This window comes from Vanessa atalanta, chromosome 17, assembly GCF_905147765.1.
Source record: "Vanessa atalanta chromosome 17, ilVanAtal1.2, whole genome shotgun sequence".
In the NCBI taxonomy this organism is placed as follows: domain Eukaryota; kingdom Metazoa; phylum Arthropoda; class Insecta; order Lepidoptera; family Nymphalidae; genus Vanessa; species Vanessa atalanta.
Genome location: NC_061887.1, coordinates 10,179,969 through 10,201,843, shown reverse-complemented (window position 1 = coordinate 10,201,843; position 21,875 = coordinate 10,179,969). Strand labels below are relative to the sequence as shown.

Below are 21,875 nucleotides of genomic sequence, written 5' to 3'. Positions count from 1 at the left end.
TTCAATATATGACGATGTGAACAATACTCTCTCTGAAATACTAAATTGGTTTAGTGTTAATAATTTAATGTTAAATAGTAAAAAGACAAAATGTATTAAATTCACTACTCCCAATGTAAGACCTGTCAAAACGAGTGTACTTTTAAACGGGGAAGAATTAGATGTTTTAGAATCAACAGAGTTCCTTGGTATGACAATAGACTCTAAGCTCCAATGGGGCCCATATCAATAAATTGGCAAATAGACAGCTCTGCAGCCTATGCGGTAAAAAAAATTAGACTTTTGACTGATGTGTTTTGCAGGCTGTTTCAAATAACTAAAATATAATTATTATTGTACATGCAAAATAGAAAAAAAAACAAAAAAAAAATATCCCGCTGAGGTTCTTCTCAGGTCCGAGGTGTTAAATTCCGAACCGGTGGTAGATTTTTGACTATCATAAGCAAGTGTAAACACTTCTATATTGAATAAAGATTTTTGACTTTGACTATTTTTGCTTTCATCCATACCACATTTCTCAAATTATGTACAGTTGTTTAGAAATTATGAGAGAACAGATGGACATATCTATATACCAGTCAAAATCATAATCCTCCTTTTTTCTTAGATAACCGGGTAATCAAACACCCATTAATCCAACCTATCCAGTATTATAGTATATCCTGGAACAGGTATTTTTTTTGGAATATGTCTGCTTTTCTATATTAAATTTAAAAAAAAAGAAGTTTTTTTTAAAGAACCACAAATAAAAAATTTGGAAATAATACATAAGTACATTAATAAAATATCCAATTGTTAAATGATATATAAAAAAGAAAAGCACTTATTTTTTGAAGGTTTTTATTGAAATAAATCTATGTAGAGACAATATTTTCATTCTACACTAATTACACTTAAGTTGGGTTAAAACTTATGATACACACAAGAACATACATAGAAAAGTAAAAATAAAAATCAGTCATTGGTAATTTTGGACGGAAACTAATTAAGTAATGAAACTTATAATGTCTACGAGATTCATAAATACAGCATTTGTTTTTATAATCATATACTCTGGACGGTAATTTTAAATTTGTACATTCAAGAAAGGCAATGGCCAAACAAATTTATGTATTGCCAAATTGTCATACTTTAAATATATATGAGATTCTTATAAGCAAAAATACATTAAAAAAGTATATAAAATGGTTCTATTTAAAGTATCCACTTCTGTATTGTCTTTGACGAATAAGGCATTCTGATTGACATTGTTGTAAGCTTTGCAGTGATTCAATAATCAATTTATATAACAAAAAATATACAAAATTCAGAATAGCTTGTCTTAATCTAGATGAAAAATATATTTCTATTATATATACACATATTATTTGATTGCATTTTGCCTTAATATATAAATTTGTAGATATTTTAGGGCAAGGCTGCATTTAATGCAATTGAACTTGATTTAAAAGCTTTTATTTTAACTTGCAATGTTCGTTTGTCAGTTAGTTTGTTTCATTTGCGAGATAAAAATATTGATTAGAAGCTGCACATATGTGATAAGTTAATAATCTCAGCTTCCAAAAGTTAAATTTTATATAAAGAAGTTACAATTTTATTATTTAAACTTTGCACTGGGTGATATGTCTGACATGATCGATTTATCATCAGTGATATGTATATAATATGAAGAAATAAGTATTACAATCGACTAAAGGTTTTTAAGAATTAGTACATTATTTGGTTGTTAATTAATAGCACAAAATTATATTTATTTACAAGATATGTATCTATTAATAGACAAAATAAAAAATAAATATAATATGAATATTGTCTTTCGTTACTCAATATATTTTATTTAGCAAAGTACTGTCAGATAAGAAAAGTCAAACATAAAGTGAAGTGAATAATAAATCATTCTTCGAGAAAAATATGAACACCCTGAAAATAAAATCTACTGTAATTAGGTTCCATGTTTATAAATCAAAGAACTATTAAATAGGTTTAACAGTACATTACTCCACAAACGATATATTTTAGTCATTATTAAAAAAAAACCTAATATAAATGCCAAAATATGGTTATAATATTGGTACAGACCGTACAAATAATCATAAACTTAGTGAACACTCCATTATACTACATAACTAAGTTGGAATGGATTAAGGAATATATCTTCATAGAAGTTTCTAACATATCTTCTATGAACTGTACACGGAGACGGCGTATAAAATAATGTGGTTAAACATCACTAGAAGTAGGGATAGATTAAAATAATAGGCAGATAACTATCAAAACAATTCTAAATTCAAATATAATACGAGCTACCATTTACTATAAAGTAATTATAAATAATATACTTATTAAACGGTGGTTATTGACAATTTCATAATAATTGTTTTGTATGCATGAAATAATAACATTTTACTTTTTGAAAATTACAATGTTACTAATGTGATTTCAATTGGACATTGATAACTTATAAATAGACAAGTCAACTTTCAAATTGAATGGTCTATTTTTGGCCATAATGAACTTATAACTAATACTAATAGATCTTTTGAGCTTTATTTTAATTGAATGTTTTCATTCTTCAAATATTTATTATAGCTAATTTTCAAAACTACAGTTTCAGATCATTGTATGTAATTTTTTTTATTTACTTTAACAAAAAACACTAATTTTGCTTTAATAATTAGAATTACGATTCCATTATTCGGTGTCGTCAAAATTTCACTGATCGAATATGCATTCGATATGATTCATATCTCTTTAGTAAAATTATTAAAAGTACTTGGTACTTCTTATCGGAATATTTTAAAGTTGAATATATTTTCATCAGATAAGACTCTTCCGATTTGATATTGTTATGTCGTATAATATTCATTAGTCAATGCGTGATTTTTAGAACTACTGTAGCAGCCATTGTTACCCGAATATCCGAAACAGCAAAATGATTCTCGTTACTGAAACAGTAGAATTTCTATTTCGTTTAAGTACGAATACAAATCAAGTAAAGTCAGGTATTATATATGATTACGATACTATGACATGTTTAATTATTATGAGCTCAGTTCAAGCCTAGAAAAATGTTGTAATTTTGAACTACGCTGAAAATGCATCTGCATTCAATCGGTTTTTATTAATTTCTTCACTAAAGGATTCTTGACACGAATTCCATTCCATAAACGTGGCAGGTGTTGCAGCTTGTTACATACAACACCATACATTTGTTTTCAAAATACTTGACATATCATAACCGTTAATCATATTGTAATATAATATTGTAACCGAAATGTTAGGTTAGTATTTTTATCACGATGAGATATTCAAATAAAGCTTTAAATTTTCAATTATTGCCTAGTAAACACATATCATTTCATTTGAAGTTGCACAAAATGTAGACGAAACAAACGACAACTGCTCATATGAGAGTAAATTTGAATTATTAATAAACTTTAATTCAATAACTTTAGAATATCAAAAATAGAAATAATATCACATAACATTTCCTTTTCGTCATTTTGTTTTGTACACATTTTGCTCTAAATCTATTTGTATAGATTACATTTTTGTGACACTAACCGATTATTCATCAATGCTACGTAGTTAAACGTACATTTCTTACTAAGATCACGAGTGTCAGTAGTAACAGTATGGGTATCCCCAAGATGTGTGATGCAGCGTTGTAGATGGCGCAGTATGGGCACTGGGATGAGCCGCACACTTCACAAATGTTTAGAAGGTATGTGGGCAGCGCATCGAATATTGTCTCGTTGAAACGCTCTGAGAATAATTTATGTCAGGTTTAGATAGCTTTTTTAGAATTCGAAAATTATATTTTAACTTAGCGGTTTTTTTACATTATTCTTATTATTCTATTTCTATTATGGTAAAACTTTAAGAATTTTTGTAGAGTTCGGGCGATAATGTAGGATATCTTACCGGGAGCGTAGTAGTCATATACACGTATGGGCAGGTAACGCGACATATTAGCGACGGGGTACCAGCGCTCTATCGTGAAGTTCACGCAGGTCGTTTCTTGATCGAACTAAAAAAAATTAAAAGTTATAGTAACTACTATGTAATAAGCGTTTGATTAATTTTATAATTTAAAAGAGAGTACAAATATGTACACGTGATATGTACACATTAAATATTTTTTTCTCGTTCGACTGAAGTTGTTCTCATTTAATCCAAAAATATGTTCACTATTTCGATAAAAGTGATACTCACATAGTCAAAGTAAAATAGCAGCTTGTCGGGGCGGTACTTGGCGCGCTGCAGCGTGCGCACCGCGCGGGACAGCACGTATGAGTCGAGCCGCTGCTGCTGCACCATGTACCCCGTGGGGATGCCCACCTCCAGCACCGCCATACCCGAGCGCGGGGACTCTGACGTCAAGGTCCAACTGGGAGGGAATACCACTCAAGTGACTTATTTTGCACATCGCATGGCAATCGATAGTTCATGAATCGTGAAGAGTAGTCAGTTTCGAATAATTAAAAAATAGTAAATGTCTATGTCAAATTATTATTCTTAATATTTCCTGCTGATGCCTCACAAAAGTATTCACCTGGCACACGTCTGGTACTCTATGTGCGACTGGTTCCGGCCGTGGTAGTGCGCGTGCGCCAGCAGAGAGAAGGAGCGTTCGGGCGGCATGGTCTGGAAGCGCTCGATGTCCACATTGTACTGCACCGACATCTGCAGGATGGCGTACCCCGCGCCGCGCGCCGTCACCTTCACAGTGCCCCACGCCTCCGGGATCTGTGGCGGTCGACAATAACAAACTTACTTACTTCAGATATTCATTTTGAGTTTACTTTGGAAAACTGCAATAAACTTCATATTATAAATTTTTAATAACTCAGTTACGACACTTACATCGATAGTTTGCATGGTGGCGAGGTTGTCGTTACGCACGCGAAGCGTCCGCGTGTCTCCGTGCAGCGCCACCGCGTCCACGCTCACGTGCAGCGAGCTCACGTCACGCAGACGTTTGCGGTTCGTGTATTCAATCAGTGCACGGAGAGCTATGTACGTGTCCTGAGGAAAGTTGTTTATTACCATTAAACAATAATTTAATAAATATATTGGTTTACCGATATATTTCTTATAAAATAATTCTTATATAGAAAGTCTAATGAGCCTTAGCTCAATGACCAAAACATACCTGTGTAGAAGCCCAGCCACCATCTCTAAGTCGTTGAGAATTGAGCCACATAACGATCGGCTCATTGTTATCCTGAAAATACGAATATAATTTAAATTAAAGGTATGTAAGTTCGTATTTTATGTATATATATATTATTTTTTTCAATTAAAGTATTCCAACCTGGTGGTCCATACAAGCTAAAAGGGCGTAGGCTGTAGCTGCAATATTGTTCGAGTCGTACTTGTAAGGCAAACGTGGCAACAGGAACGGTTTCTGATTCTCCATCTTATATGGCGGTTGGGGGACTGGCTCCTTGCCCCAGTAAACTAGCCCACCTACATCAAATATTAAAGTTAAAATAAAAGATCGATACATCTACTCGTACGCGCACCGGCAACGATAGACAATGTACCTGAAGGTGCACTGCTGTTTTTGTGGTTAGTGTAGTGCATAATTTAATTTATGCAAAATAGACATGAATGATGTAAAATCTATCGATTAATTTTATTCGAGAATACAGCGCTCGTGCGCTCGTTTCGTGCCGGTGCGAAACGGCAGTCAGTCGTGGTGCGGCTCACCCTCGGTGCGCTGGTGGCGCTTGAGCAGGCGGAAGGCGTGCTCGGAGCTGGGCGCCTTGGCGGCGGTGAGCGCGTAGGCCACGAGCGCCAGCGCCAGCGGCTCCCCGCACTCGTGCAGCAGCTGCAGGTGGCGCTCCAGCCACGCCACGCCGCGCTGCTGCGCCGTCGACACGAGCGCGCTCAGCCCCTGCCGCGCACACCGATTCACATTTCATTCGAATTGAAACATGTATGTATATAGTAGGTAGGTAATGTATAAGTAGAATTACCCGTAAACGTGATCGATGATGCTGTCAGCACATTTTTACTAATATATTTTTAAATATAAGTATATATATGTTACACATCTATTCGTGTTACTTTTAAAATATTGTATCACAAACGATATTTTAAAACGCTGCATAAGTTATAAATACTATTTTTTTATAGCCTTTATAGTTTGTCTGACTCACCTCTCGCACACCTATGTCTTTAAGGTTTTTGACTGACTCCAGAGTGATAACCACTTGAGCGGTGAGTGTAAGGTTCCGTTGCAGTATTATCGAATTGTTGACCTGTTATATTACAGTAATTAACTTTACATGCATAAAGTATTTAATTAGGCAAAAATTAAATATCAGTACATCATGATTGACATACAACATGACAGTGCAATATTTTGAAATTGTTTGAAATAATTAATTTCACATTGGCAATATTATATTATATTAAATTCTGTAATTTAATTATTATCACAGATTTTTAGAACTATCTTCGGTCAAAATACTAATGTACCTTTAGGCCTTTCAGCTGATGCCCGGCATCGCGGTAAAGCTGCGAGTCGAGCGGCACGTTGATAGTGCTGTTGGCGTTGCGATCTGGCAACCATGTCACCTCGTAGAAGGCCCCCTCAGGCCGCTGGTGCTCCAACACCCACGATACCGCCATTGAGATTACCTATGTATTCATTATATCATTACATTATTGTCGAACATCGAATGGTGGATCATATAGAGCCCCACGAAAAGGAACAAGGGATATAATATCAGTGATTAATGATATATATATATTAAATCCATTACTTTAGTAATTTAAAACTAAACGATAAGGAGCCTTTCGGGTAATTTTTTATTGGATTTAATTAATTGAAAATTGATAAGACTTTTTCTATGTTGACTTCAAACAAGCAAACATCTTTAATAGTTCAGTCTGACATGTTTGTTTGTACTAAAAAAAACATATAAAATAAGTAACGTTGCAACTAAACGCACTAATTTTATAAGTAATAAACCACGTCATACCATACATATACATATTTAGGACAAAAAATTTGCAAAATGTTTCGGAGTGTTTCCCTATTACGCTTTATTTAACTTTGTGTCTGTCTTCATAAGATGTCGTGGATACTTGTTTGTTAGGTCTGTTGTGTCAAATATTTAAGCTTTCGATATTAAGTAAACGGCAACATACATCAGGATCAATATAGATGAAGTTCTCCCACTCATTGAATGATGCGTCTTGGAATATTTTAGCGCAGAAAGAAGTCAGCCACACACTCGATGCCGATTGGTTCCTGTACAAAGATATATTTTAAATATTATTTGAGTCAGATGTTACTTTGAACTTCATTAATTCAAGATTGTATATATATATATACAATATACGCCAGAGGCATGCGTGGCTTTCTATATATATATATATATATATATATATATATATATATATCTATATATATATATAGAAAGCCACGCATGCCTCTGGCTTAACCAGTATCAATAGTAGTAGTCTAGAGCCTCCGTCGTAAAGTTTTTTCAGTAATGCTGAGTGAGTAGCAGTCGCGACATCACTCAGTAGCTTCCGAGAACAATGCCGAAAGTACATACCAGTCGCTACGAAACAGGCTGAAGGAGCCATCTGGCTTCATGAAGGAAAGCTGTCTCTGATACAGGATGTTCATGTGGTAGAAGGCGTCGCGCTCGAGCGTGCGGTTGCGTTGGTTGATGAGTCGCATGTATAGTGTCAAGTACATATTCGCCGCGAAGCTGAACATGTTCTGTTCTGCTGAATCCTGTCAAACATTTGCTTGATAGTATACACTTACAACAAACACCAACGGTTTCAAACATTCCAACATAAGATATATACATACATTTGGTTTAAATATTATTCAACATGAATTCGAGTAGTAACTTCATTTTATTTTATATAACTTTTCTTCCTTTCTATCACCGGTTGTTTTCTGGTCTAAGGAATTTATTTTCGAAGTGATGATAGATATAAGACGATCAACAGCAAGTGAGTGTTGTACTTTTATACTAAACTGGTGGGTCTCCTCCATATCTTTATTCAAAAGATTTTTGTGGACATTCGAACCTTTTTTCCTCTTTTTAGAACTAAATATTTGTTAAATTGTAACAATTGAGTAAATTCGTATCAAAAATCCTCTTAAATTTTTTACACATATACAATTGGAGCTCTTAATAATGAGACCATAACCGAATTTTTATGAGCAGCTATCGTCCCATAATCACTGGGACAAAAGTCGGCTTACGCTATTTAATATAAAAGATATAGATTTTGAATGAATCTCACCATAGGTAGATCGAGGAGACTAGTCGCGTTAACAGGCATGGTAGGGAAGAGCGGTCCAACCACGTCACCAACTATAGATATTCTCGCTTTGTTCGACCCGAACACATAGTAACGGTCTACTTCGTACGGGATAATGGGTGTCTCTGTCACATTGACGTGCATGTACTGGAATACGTAGGCGCGATTCGACAGATCCAATAGTATAGATTGGTGTCGATATTGCGGGATACCGTCAGCCTGCAAAGGTTAGTCAGTTCATTGTATTCTATAATAATAAATTAATTATCGTGTTCTAAAAATAAATCATAAATCATATTGATTTTTGTTTCTTGATTTAAATAATAAAAAAGGTATTAACATTTTTAAGCAAAAAGTAATGTACTAGTTTTTAATGTAATATAGCGTCTACTTAAAATAAATATAAAAAAGTAAATAACTGCCTCTAAATGTCCCACAGCTGGTTTTGAAGCTAACGCTGCCCTAATGCTGGTCGATGTATATACATCGAGGACGAGATGAATTACAAAATCAAATAAGCACATGGAAAATCAGCGATGCTTGCTCGGGTTTGAACCCGGAATCATCGTTTTAACCACTGCATGCGTACATAAGAGACGGGAGCGTAAGCAGGAGGGTACCTCGACGTCGATGTACTTGGAGGCGCGGTGCGTGCCCTGCAGCGTGGCGGCCAGCACGTCCACGCGCACGCGGCCCAGGCGCGCCGCCACCACGGGCACGTGCACCACGGCCGCGTCGCCCGCCAGGATGTACACGAAGAACTGGTGCTCGCCGAACGACGTGCGCGGGTTGTACGACCGCACCTGCGCACGCGCGCCTTAGTGAGGGGTGAGTTTACGGAAGAATAACCGATGCGTCGATCTGCTCTGCCGACCGACCCATCTGTGGTTACCCATAATAATAAATGAAATTCCATTCGCTCACAATTCCGTTCTCCTCCACGTGCACGAATTTGTAGTCCGGCGACGAGGCGAGCACGACGACGGCTTCGATGTTCTGCGGCTGGTAGTTGAACACGGCAACGCGCAGGCCGAGCTGCTCCCCCTGTTTGCAGCGATCTGGTCCCTCCACTTTTATGAAGAACGGCAAAATGCCTACATACTGTGAAAGACATTTCATTTAACTTTTTGTTGTTTGGTTTGCAGAATTTCCTAATAGTCTCAGGTGTAGAGAATTTTAAAAGTACATATTTTACGAAGATCGTCCATATACTAATTAAAAAACCAATGTTTACAGTTTATTTCCTAAACAAATTCTGAGATTGAGATCTGTCAATTCTGGGCACAACAGCCATTCTCGAGGGAGACCAACCAACTGCACTGGAAATATTATACGTCACAGTATTTAAATTTTATATGCAAATCCAAACGAAGAGTTGAGGCGCAGAAAACTTTTTGTGCTTTCCGGAGCAAAGGGGAATTTCTTGGCGGAAACATAACAAATCTTTTTACTAGCTCGACACGGAGATTTTAGCTACGACATTGGGATCTAATAATAATACTTGAAGTCCATATTAGGCTAATGATCAAGGTCTCATTCTCCAGCTCTGACAAGTTCCACGTTGACTTATAAATGCGACTCAACGACTCACGGTGAGCGGGCGCGCCAGCATGCCGAGGCCGGCGCCGGGCGACATGGCGAAGGCGGACAGCGTCCAGTGCGCGGGCGCGGCCGGCACGTCCAGCGTGAACACGTAGCGCCCGTGCGGCCCGATGTTCACGTCGCGCCACAGCCACACGTTCTCGTACTGCCGCAGGATGCGGTTGAAGCGGAACTTGCGGAAGTGCGCCAGCTCGAACGAGTCGTCGTGCTTGCCTGCGGTGCGACACGTTCGATTACTGAGATGTAATGGAGTCACAAAAGAACGTATCGAAAACTACGCGTCGCGAACACGACTACTGATTGAAAAACTCTGTGACGATAGCTTTTTCGCCTTATTGAAATCAATATCCAGCGAAATGAAGAGAATTACTTTGCGACATTGCGACGCAAAGGTAACAAATTAAGCAAAGTTTAAATGCAACATAGAAACACTTACAGTTAGCCTCATCGGTCCTGTCAGCGCAGTCGGGCGTCCCGTCGCAGTGCTTGTCGAAGGGGTAGCAGGCGCCGTCCAGGCACTCCGCGTAGCCCATGGTCGCGTTGCACAGGCTGGGCCGGCGCCACACCGCCACGTCGCTCATCACTATCAAACCGGCGAATCTGCGCACACGCAATATTGTGGATTACATTTACTTATCCATCAGTTCTTAAATACATAAAGAGAAAAAATATTTAATCTATTTTTATATATTATTTCGTATTAAAATAAGATTAACGGGACAAACTGGTAATGCACTTTCTCGCTCACACTCTGGCGGGCACGTAGCATAGCAGAGTATGTTTGCAATTGGTGTGATCCAACCATAGTTGAAAAAAAAGCGGCAAGCAAAGCATGTGCTACTTACTCAAAGGTGCGGTTAGCGTCGATACCGAAACTCGGCGAGGGGAAGTACACGAGTTCGTCAGCGTCGCCGAAGTGCGAGCGCCAAGTGTATGCAAACGTGCCGTTCGTTGCCTCATCGAAGTGAGACATCTTAGATATCACCTGCGCATATGTGTTTAAGATTAATACACATATCTATTTAGCATATCTTTGAAGCAGATGTACATATGTTAAAGTAGAAGCGTTAAAGAAGAATCCGGATGATCCATTGGATAAAACACGTGTAAGGTACGTGTACCTTAGCGTAGGTGAGCTCGTTGCCGGCCTGCATGGTATAGAAGGCGTGGTCGATGCCGGACAGCCCCACGTACGCGCCGGGCTCGCCGTAGATGGCCACCTCGACGCGCTCGCCCGTGCGATGCTTGCGGTTGTTCACGTGCACCGTGAACTGGAATCACATGTCGTTGTTATCATTCGTCATTGGAATATATTTTAAACTTTACATTATTGTTTGTTTATACTCATAATGTTCTTCGAATTGAAGTAATATGATATATATTGATAATATATTTCATTATTATTTTTATAATTAATCCATATATATGTTATATACATGTGAAACAGATTATAAATATTTGTCACCGAGTTTATTTTGGTATTCCTCATGAAACCGGTGTTAGATTGTTGGTAACGAACAGCGACACGCGGCACACTCACGTTGTTGGTGGACACGCCGTTGACGGGGAAGGTGAGCGAGTCGGCCAGCACGAGCGCGCGGCGGCGGTGCGCCCACACCAGCAGCGTGGCCACCGGCGACATCTCCGCCGACACGCTCACGGCGAACGTGCGCACGCCCTCCTGCGGACACGCGCGGACAATTGACATATGTCTACTACGCAGTTCTTATGTACCCAAAACATCTATACTAATATTATATATTTCAAAGTAACTCTGTCTGTTTGTTGCTCTTTCATGACCAAAACCATTAAATTAAATTTGATGACACTGCATAAGTATGCATCGAACTTGAATGCCAAGGAAGAACATCGGCTACTTTTTTTATAAATAACACCTGACGAACGACTCCTTAAACGCGAACAACAGCCAACAACCATGTCTTCCATATAATAAAAATACAAATGTATTGAAAACGTAAAATATAATTATGTATTAATTTAAGTAAACTCTACCTGCATGACCTCTTGGCCGCTAGTTATGATGATGCCTTTCGACATAAGCACGTAGTTAAACGTCTCCATATAAAAATTACTCTGCACGTGGAAAATGACGTACTCTCCAACCTGACCAAGAAAAATTTAACGAATTAAAATTACTGACATTATTTTGTCGTCCGTCCGTCTCGTGGAACCCATTGCCATATTATTATTTACTTTGTGTACTAATTAGGATTATCTGTAATGAAAAAGAGTACCTTGGCGTCGGTGGTGGACGTAGAGACGCGTATGTGGTGGTGGTCGGGGCTGACGTGCGCCAGCAACCGCACGTCGGCCGCCGCGCGCCCGCCCAGCGCGTCCGTCAGCGTCGCGCTCAGCCGGATGCCCGTCACGCTGTTCAACACCTCGCGGTAGTTGGGATCCTTCTCCAGACCTACGAGGACGAGTAGGGGGGGACGTTACTTTTGAGTACTCGTTAAACAGGCAATATTATATTGCTGTTATTTTTTTACGAAAATAGATTATAACAATTAATGGAAGTATTATTTAGGTATTTTTCTAGCCTACCCAGGAGTGCCCTGTCTGATCCTATATTATTTAGGTTTTAGGCCAGCTTATATCGCTGGTAGTTTCATAGCTAGTAGTTGCATATATTACGTAGTATTTATGGACAACTTATTTAATCTGAACTAAGTATACTAAGTATGTATACAGAGTCGGGTACCAACCGAGCAGTTCGTATAGGTCGAGCCGCAGATGCCACACAGCGTCGTGTCCGGGCAGCAGCACAGGCCGGCGCGGCTGCAGCGCCCCCCCGCGCCCCTCCAGCGTGCCCGACACGTGCAGCGACACGCCGGCCGCCTGCCACGCCGGCAGCCGCGACCCGTCGTGGTACGACACCGCCATCTGGGGGTTTGATAGCACTTTGATAGCACTTACACTGGCGACACGGCAGAGGGACCATGTAGGCTAGATAAGAATACTTACATAAACGTCAAACGGCATAGCCGGCTTGAAAACTTGCAATTCACCTCCGAGGAAGGTGACCGACAGTGATGAGTTGAAGATCCTAGCTATACTGTAACCCTCGATCACCTCGTCCAGGAACGGATCACCGACAGATGCTGTGATAATTACTTCCACACCATCCAGGGTGGGCACCAACTGAGCTAGCTCAGACATTGGGTACTTGAAGTTATATGTGCCATTGAACTGAAATGTTATGTAAATTTATGAAGGCAAAGTTTACCTGAGAAGTATCTTGTAAATACATGATGAAATTATTAAAGAATAAGATATGTACAAATAATAGTATGATATTATATTAAGTCTCATAATTAGAAAAACTAGTAATATATTCATTATTAAAATGTAAAATAATATTATCATTAAAAAATTAACTCAATATGCTTTTTTTAAATACACTGTGGACCAATACGATGTTATACTTACAAATCTAAAATACGGCAGTTTATCATAGTCAGGGTTGTTGTAGTAGTTGTATGTAGTGGGGGTGTTGTACGGGGGATAATTTTGAATATTCAGATGAGCGAGCTCGATCGATTCCGGTCTCGGCATCCAGAATGGATATTTTTCATCCTGTATTAAATAAATTAGCATAACATATTGTTCATAATTCCTTAAATGTGTCAGGTACAATAACTTGACCAATCTTTACCTGATTAATGGAGTATTAATCAGGTAAAGATAACTCAAAGACAGTCGACTGAGTATTTTGTTGGTACTTAAAAATAATGTAAATAAAAAACGAAAAACGTACAAAATTGAACATTCTATGGGTGACCTTCTGCGGGTCGACCCACCAATCCGGTTGATCGATCTGATTAGGCTGTCCGGGCCGGTAGTTGACCGGCCGGCCGTACTCGTCCACCTGGCCCTCGTACTCGTACGGCGAACGACCGGACTCGTTGTAGAGGTACGGATTGTAGTTCGGGCGAACTAAAAAACAAATCATCCATAAGTCCGGAAGCCACTATGGTAACGAGCAGCGAGCAGCGAGCAGCGCGGCGGGAGGGCGGCACCTTGCGTGTACTGCGGGGAGGAGAGCGGCGCGCCGGGCCCGCGGTTGTTGAACTGTCCGCGGCGGAAGTGCAGCGGGCGGTACTGCGGGATGGGCCGCAGCGTGGCGCGCAGCGTGAGGTTGCCGCGCACCGGCGCGCCCGACGTGTAGTTGGCCATCACCCGCCCGTGGATGTACTGCTCCGTGTTGAAGAAGAACGCCGGCATCGTCACGTTCACCTGCCGATGGCGAATGTGTGTGAGATGAGATAATTTCAGATCTACCAGTAAGTGTATTTGGATACTAATTTCAAAAGCATAATTTATTATTTACAGTAAAATGAAGAGCAAAAATCTCACCTCGAATCTGGTCTGATAGTACTCCTCGACGAGGAACTGCGTTTCCTCCACTTGTCCCAGTGCCTCCACCCGTACCGTCCACTCGCCGAAAAGCGGCTGGTCCGACAGCTGATACTGCAGGCTCACCGTTCCGAAATTGCTCTATTGATCGAAACGATGTTTTAAATTTATAATTAAAAATAAAAATGTATTTATATAGGGATGTCACAGGAAAATGTCTTAATTCAATAACTTAACTCAATATAAATAAATATTATAGAGGCGATTGGTATACACAGATTAGTGTCAAGGGCGATTTTTATTTATTTAAAAAATTAAAATCACAAAAAACATTAAAATCTGTTGGCTATCGGCAAAATTAACGAGGAAGATTCACAGGCAAAAGAATGTCTGAATTCATAAGCCTTTTGTTTATTGAAGTCCATTAAAAAGAATAGACACTAATGTATTTTGTAGAAAGTATAAGACGAGTATAAAATAAACTTGATTTACTTTGAAACATTACTTTCTTTGTATAAAAAACTAACAAAAATGACCACCAAACAATGATGTTAATCGCCAACTATAAAAATTGAGTTAAACATTAGTGTCATCATCATTACTAGACAAGACTACAATTAAATATTTTGTTACAGTATTGTCTTTGGGAATTACGATAATTTGACCCAAAACTGTAATATCAGACACAATGGCACATGACTTTTGCAAAAAACATAACACACACAAGTTATGGGTTCATTGTTCAACTGACACTGCAGACATTTTATCTTTATCGAAAACAGTACTAATATTCAAACATTATTATAAAAATTGAGAGTAGGACCTAGAGTGAGAGTAGCAAGCAAGACATTATAAGGATAAAATATAATTATCTTTATGTAAAAAGAAATTATTTATGGTTAAAGTTGTTTAAGTAGGCTCAACAAGATGCACAATGAAAAACAATATGTTCACCTGTCTTGAAAGCCATCTTTTCATGATACGTCTGTTAGGATCGAGGATGAAAACGTCGATAGCTCGTCCAAACGCCTTCAGCTCTGTGTTTATCGGGATCACACGAAATCGTACTGAAATAAAATTTAATCCCACAATTATTAATTAAATAATAGATTAATTTTAACAATACATCTGGAATTAAGTATTTCTATAAGACTCTGACTTTAATGAGCAACATTTTTGATGGGTAAATTTTGCAATAGTCACTGTTGATTTTGCAAATCACCAATTGGGAATAATTTCAAAGGCATAATTAAAATGTATTTCTAGACCAATGGAATCTTTGTTTATAGTTTGAGTGAATATGATTTCGTGTTTTCGAAGTGCATTTATTATTAATATGTTAAGTCCATTTTTTTTTAAATCAATAATCATGTAATAATAAAATACAAGAGAAAAATATAGAAAGTATATGAAGATGTATTTCCTCAATTTAACCCACTTGGCTAGCTTACTTTCAGTTATACAACATCTTTTAACTCTCAGAGTCATTAGTTCCCAAAATAAACCTGGCACTTAACTATTAGTTGTTGGTTGAGAACCAAACTATTTAAAATAAACTGCTTAAATTTAGAACGAAAAATTACTATAGCAATAAAAATGTTTGCTTTTTCTTGAATGTAGTAGTTTAAAGATAAAAAAAGATTAATAGAATTACTAACAGTGACAACTGTATCATGAATAATTTACCTGTCTGACTCTGCATATAGACAGGCTTGTCCATCTGTATAAATATTGTCATGAATCTTTGTGAGAACGTCAATTTTGATTCATTTACAAATGCGCGTCCTCCAAATGGATCATCTAAATACAAGCCTTCAACACGTAATTTGTATTCACCTGGAACTGATGTGGCCGGTACCTAAATACATAAACCATTATCAATTATAAGGAGCAATTGATCTAAATTTGCAGAGTCAGAAACTTAGTATTGAAACATCCTTAAACAAGAAATTAGTTTTAATTCAGTAGATTATTACACTTAACCAAAACAGAAAAGCTATAATAGAGAATTATGTACTTACTCTCATATTAAGAATTTCGGGCACTCCTTCTTTTACTTTCTCAATAACATCTGTTATTTCCACCCCATTGCATGATATAGAAGCTCTGATAGTCATCTGGAGCCGAGCTCTCAGTATATTAGCTGATATTTTATATATTTGGCCTGGCCGAACCATTTGTGAGGCAACTATGAAGTAGGTGCTGCAATTAAATTGATTTTATTATATATTCTATTTTTAATAAATAATTTGATGTATTTTTTATTTCGAAAACATATAGACAGCTATAACAGTACCTTCCCATGATAGGTAACATGTTTAATTATTCATCAATCTTAAAACAATACTTAAGAATATAAACATAAACTATAATAAGTAGTAGAGTAAAGATAGTAAGATTAATTGAAATAATTATATATAAAATTCATTCATCATCAGAAGCTATATTAAGAAAGCATTTTTTGCCATAATTAGTTTTGAAGTGTTTGTTTATTGGTAGTAAGAGGTATTTTACTAATCTTACAATGTATTTATTATCTAGTATAAAAAATATAATCTATCACATAATTAAATTTCATAAGAAAAATAGGAAATCGACAAACAATTGTAAACTTATGAGTACAATTACTGGTACTACATTTATTACATTTAAAATATCAGAGTTCTGCTTATAGATATATAATAGTTCATATAAAATAAATCACTGATCTACATTTTACACTATAACATCTGTTAGATTATACAAAAATTGAGTACAGAGACAAAAGCTAGCTTACCAATCTTTGATTAACTTAATTACAGACAAAAGATTGACTTGAGAATATATCTCTGTTAATGTCAAAAGACATAAGTTTTCATTTTGTAATAATTTACTTTTTATAAAATACATTAATATTAAAAACAATATCATATTTTACTTACGCTTCATTGATGATAACACTTTCATGCTCTAATTCGGCACTTTTAAAAGAAGTGCTATAAGTACGACTGTTATCCCATGACGGTCTTGGTGTATTGTCAGCACTGAATGGATTTTTATTATATGTTGGATCATTCCGGGTATCATATTGGTTGTATCTCTGATCATTATTCTGATTTCGATTGGAATCATACTGGTTTATATCAAACTGATTTCTGTTGGAGTATCTTCTGTTTGTACTGTCATATTTTGGGTCATTTGTATTGTAGTCATTTGTAGGGTTCGACTGAATATCAGGATTGTATGTTGGTGAACCATAATCCTGGGCTAAGCATGATTGCAGAAGTAGTATTGGTATGATGTGTATAATCTTAAGATTCATAATTCAGTCTTATAATTTCATTAGTCTGCAAAAATATCTTACATAATTAAAAATTCTTCATTATGATGTGTTTGATAATCATTTAGATAATATATATTTTTTATTAATGCAATCCCAGGTACGCTTAATATTGTAAGTTTACTTGCAAAGATACTTTTAAAATAAACGAAGCATATTACGTTTTTGTAAAACTAACAACAACAATCGCGGCATGTCTGTTTTGTTTCAGTTTTCAGACAAGATATAAACAACGATCATAGTTTTTAATATTTATAAGTGATGTTTGAAATATGATTTTTAACTGAAAGCTATGGCTGGAGAATTTACTAAACAGCTCAAGACATGATCAACCCTAATTTTAATTCAATAATAACTTACAATTACTTAACCTGAAGTTAACGCCCATGGAAACGCCTGGCTTTTTGTTTTTGCACAATATACACTATAAAAACACAAACATTGCACATTAGAGGATTATCTTGGTATATACAATAATTGTATATTCGTAATTCTTATAATTCTTTTAAATGAAAGGGGAAAATCTGTTTACGATATATAAACAAGTTCGTTACACCGTCACATTACTCACTTCACGCTGAAAAGTATCCAACCAAAGCCAAAACCCGTTCGACGCAGCCGCACCACGCCCGGTTAATGACAATTTGAATTGACATCAACAAACTGTAGTTAAGAAACGGAAGTTTACTTAAAGTAAAGTCACTACTACACATACTAGTTAATAATTTAAAATTTAACCACCAGTACCTATGTATTGGTAGTGTTTGAATTACGTAATAATAGTTAATACTCAGCACTAAATGTTTCAATTACAGCAACGCCTCGTTCAAACATCACTTGAAATAGCTGAGCCCTCTGATGTTGTGCGCCCGTTATTTCAATATGATAACATAAAATGTAAAGGATATTTTGACACCATTAATAGATACCTAATTTCTAGCCGGTTATAATAATCCGTTGCAATAATCGTTTTTTTACAAAATGTGCATAATCAATAGGTCCCTCAACATTTGGTATATTTTATAGAGCCAAAAGCTTCACAAGTAATCGTTATGGTATTATCAATTCGTGGCCTTTCTATAATAGCACCCAATATTGTTAACATTCATATTACACGCTGAATTACTCGAAATCTTGATGAAATAGAAATATTAAATATGTAGGTACCATGAAAAATTAAAAAACGAATATCAGAACTAATTGGTGTGATTTCAAAATAATTAAATAAAAATTCATAATATGAACATTTAGTAGATATTTATTTTTAATAGGTACATACATTATTTAGCTATAATCGAAAATGTTCCTGGAATTGCATATCACTTACCACTTCACCAAGAATTAACTTAGTATTGCTAGATAATTTTCTACTCGCTGTTTAGTATTATTAAATATTGATTGAATGGCGCCAAAAACAATTCATTTATTTTTTGATTATCATAAGTATTTTTCATGAAAAAGCATTCAATTCAGTCAAATTGTTATTATCCAAAGAATTATTATCAATTTGTTAAGATTTTTTTTTGTGTAAATAATCTTAAAACTCGATTTAAAAAAATAAGAACTAATTAAATTGCACGATTAATATATTATTTCGTTATTCGACCAATGGCTGTTTCCATTACAATCTTGTAAATCATTACATTTACATGCATACATATATATTAACATTAATAAATAATCTAGAAAACCTGATATCCGATTACAGAGCCATCTACCAAGTCCAATCTAAGCCATCTTTTTTTTTGTTTTTTATATGATCCCAATGTAAGTAGCTAAAGCACTTGTGTTATGGAAATCAGAAGTAACGACGGTACCACAAACACCCAGACCCAAGACAACATAGAAAACTAATGAACATTTTCTACACCGACTCGGCCGGGAATCGAACCCGGGACCTCGGAGTGGCGTACCCATGAAAACCGGTGTACACACTACTCGACCACGGAGGTCGTCAAGAGCCCCGAACTCACACATACAATACATACATTAATAAATCATCATTTTTTTCCAGCCGTTTACGAGTTCAGCTATATGCACACGTGCATAAGATTTATATATAGATATAAAGAAACTGAATAGATTCCAACTAAAGGCATTCCAACATAAAGATTCTAATTAAAAGCAGATATAATGCGGTACTACATCGTACAGGTAATTGGAAAACTATTAAAAGTAAAAGTAGTCTCCTGGGAGACAAAATAAAAGATATAGATAACGCCTGTTTACCACGTTTAACTTTAACTAACTCACTAGCTACTAACTACCTGTGCTCGGTATTTTAGTCTTGCCCCGCCACTGACTCAAAAGGAAATGTTGTATCGAGGTACTCATTAATTGTATCAGTGGTTTTTTTGAGAACTGGGTAAAGTATCTTAACAATTTTCTGCATCCACTCTACAGTTAGTTTCACCGTTTGAGATTTAAGCTCGGGCCTTTGCGTGAAGCGGGCTTTTCGAATCCTTTTTGTTTGCTTTGCACACTTGATTGTTGCCATGTTAGTGACGTAACACTACACTTGGCGCTAAAATGACAATTTCTGTTTATTGTTGATTTATTTATAAAATTCAATCTTCTAATCTGAAACTTATGTATGAAATTAATAAAAACAACGTGAACAATGTAATATTTATTTTTGGTTTTAATTTATCTTTTGGTAGTTAGTTTCAATATAAAAACATAGTAAGTTAGTTTTAGTTAACTAACAATTATAACATAAACGTGAAAAAACAAACGATACTGTATATTGTTGTACTTGGTGTCATAAATGGGATCTTGTAATCAATTCTTTATCAATTAATTTAACGATTTATTTGATTTTAGGAAGTTTAAAAAAAAAGTGATACCAAAAAGAAACTTGTGAGAAACCTATCGTAATGTGGCATTTTATTATATATAGCTAAGTCTAAATAAGGCTATTTGATGCTAACTTTGAAATTAATAATATTAAAGGCACACTGCATAGATAATTTTATTAAAATACAACAAAACTTTTTATGACATTTACTTTCAAACTTTTAAGCCATTTCCACAATAATTAAAAATTTGGTAACCAAAATACGAGCAATTTTTGTAATTAAAACTTTAAATATTCAACCACAAACTCTTTTCGATTATAACGCATCACTCTCTTAAATAATGTATCGCATATAACGTCAGTATATTATCCCTTATCTCATCAATATGCCCAACAAATTTGGTAACTAAGATGTTATGTACCTTGAGGAGGCTGTGCTGGCTCACTAATCCTTTAAATCAGAACAAATGAATATAAAATATTGCTTTTTGGTGGTAGAATATGTAACGAGCGGCTGGGTGTCTACTCACGATGGCTTGAACAAAGCCCTACCACCAGTTCATATTACTCTCACTATGATTTCATTTTATTTATAATATGCGTGCACGATTTGTTAATTTCACAATGTGATAGTTATAATTAATTTAAGTTATAAATAAAGTGCCTATAAAAAGACTTATAATACATAAACCTACTTCAACCGTACCTGCTTGAAGTAGGTTTATGTGTTTGGTAAATAAAGTATCTATACTGCTATTTTCAGGACCTTCTCAGCACTCTTCATGTTCTTTTCGTCGATTGCGGCTACTGCAAAATGCTATACCAATATTATGAAGGAAAATGAATGGGTTAATTAAAATAAAATATTATTTGTCTAAGTGTACCGAAATTAGTAAAACATAAATATGTCATGAGTTTGTTTAGGTCACAAGATAACTTAAAGCTGAGCCTGTATCCATAATCTACTACAGTAAAATATATAGGTAAATTTACAATTTGGCAGTTGTTTATACAATAGGTGTCTCTTTAAATCTGACATAAGCGAAACTGTAGTAACTGCAACTAAAATCATGCACGCTTAATGATATGTAAACGTTTCCTCAATAGTGCGAAACTCGATTAAATAATTCTTTAGATCTAAATTCAGCAGTAATTATCAGCGACTATTGTTAAATCAATCATGTTTAGTTTTCCATCATATTATTCTAAAATATAAATAATTAATTTACCAACAATAATCAGTAAAAAATGGGCTATGGGTATTTTCTTAACCTTAGTATAAATGAGAATAGAAGATCTACTCAATGATAATAATCGCCGTTGTTGTATACTACTTCGACGTCCAGTTCCAAAATAGTCGTTATCATTCTTAATCCCAAACATAAGGAACAATATCTTGATGCTTAAAAATATATGTAAATCAGGCCTTATTTTTTTACATTATAATTGACACTGAATCGGTTAGATTACTTTATT

At 35.9% G+C, this 21,875-nt stretch overlaps 1 protein-coding gene across 5 annotated transcripts; it reads right to left on the bottom strand.

Moving 5' to 3' along the window:
• Window positions 1–837: 837 nt before the first annotated feature.
• Window positions 838–18,237, bottom strand: LOC125070217 (CD109 antigen). Of its 5 annotated transcripts, none has more exons than XM_047679977.1 (34): window positions 18,174–18,237; window positions 17,963–18,026; window positions 17,205–17,609; window positions 16,305–16,485; window positions 15,970–16,141; window positions 15,238–15,350; window positions 14,284–14,424; window positions 13,947–14,163; window positions 13,685–13,863; window positions 13,357–13,503; window positions 12,892–13,116; window positions 12,633–12,810; window positions 12,162–12,337; window positions 11,920–12,030; window positions 11,447–11,587; window positions 11,028–11,177; window positions 10,752–10,891; window positions 10,343–10,506; window positions 9,896–10,119; window positions 9,229–9,405; window positions 8,925–9,107; window positions 8,287–8,523; window positions 7,578–7,762; window positions 7,165–7,267; window positions 6,490–6,651; window positions 6,168–6,269; window positions 5,716–5,902; window positions 5,318–5,472; window positions 5,156–5,227; window positions 4,867–5,028; window positions 4,556–4,749; window positions 4,216–4,390; window positions 3,925–4,030; window positions 838–3,765 (listed from the first exon to the last, which is right to left on the bottom strand). In XM_047679977.1, the coding sequence occupies exons 3-34, from the start codon at window positions 17,582–17,584 to the stop codon at window positions 3,581–3,583; spliced, it is 5,424 nt and encodes a 1,807-aa protein (XP_047535933.1). In that variant the 5' UTR covers window positions 17,585–17,609; window positions 17,963–18,026; window positions 18,174–18,237; the 3' UTR covers window positions 838–3,580. The 5 variants fall into 5 exon arrangements, with proteins under 5 accessions (XP_047535933.1, XP_047535935.1, XP_047535936.1 ...); XM_047679979.1 differs by having other exon boundaries at window positions 17,974–18,026; window positions 18,174–18,232; XM_047679980.1 differs by lacking the exon at window positions 18,174–18,237 and having other exon boundaries at window positions 838–2,945; window positions 3,565–3,765; window positions 17,963–18,154.
• Between the last annotated feature and the right edge of the window lie 3,638 nt (window positions 18,238–21,875).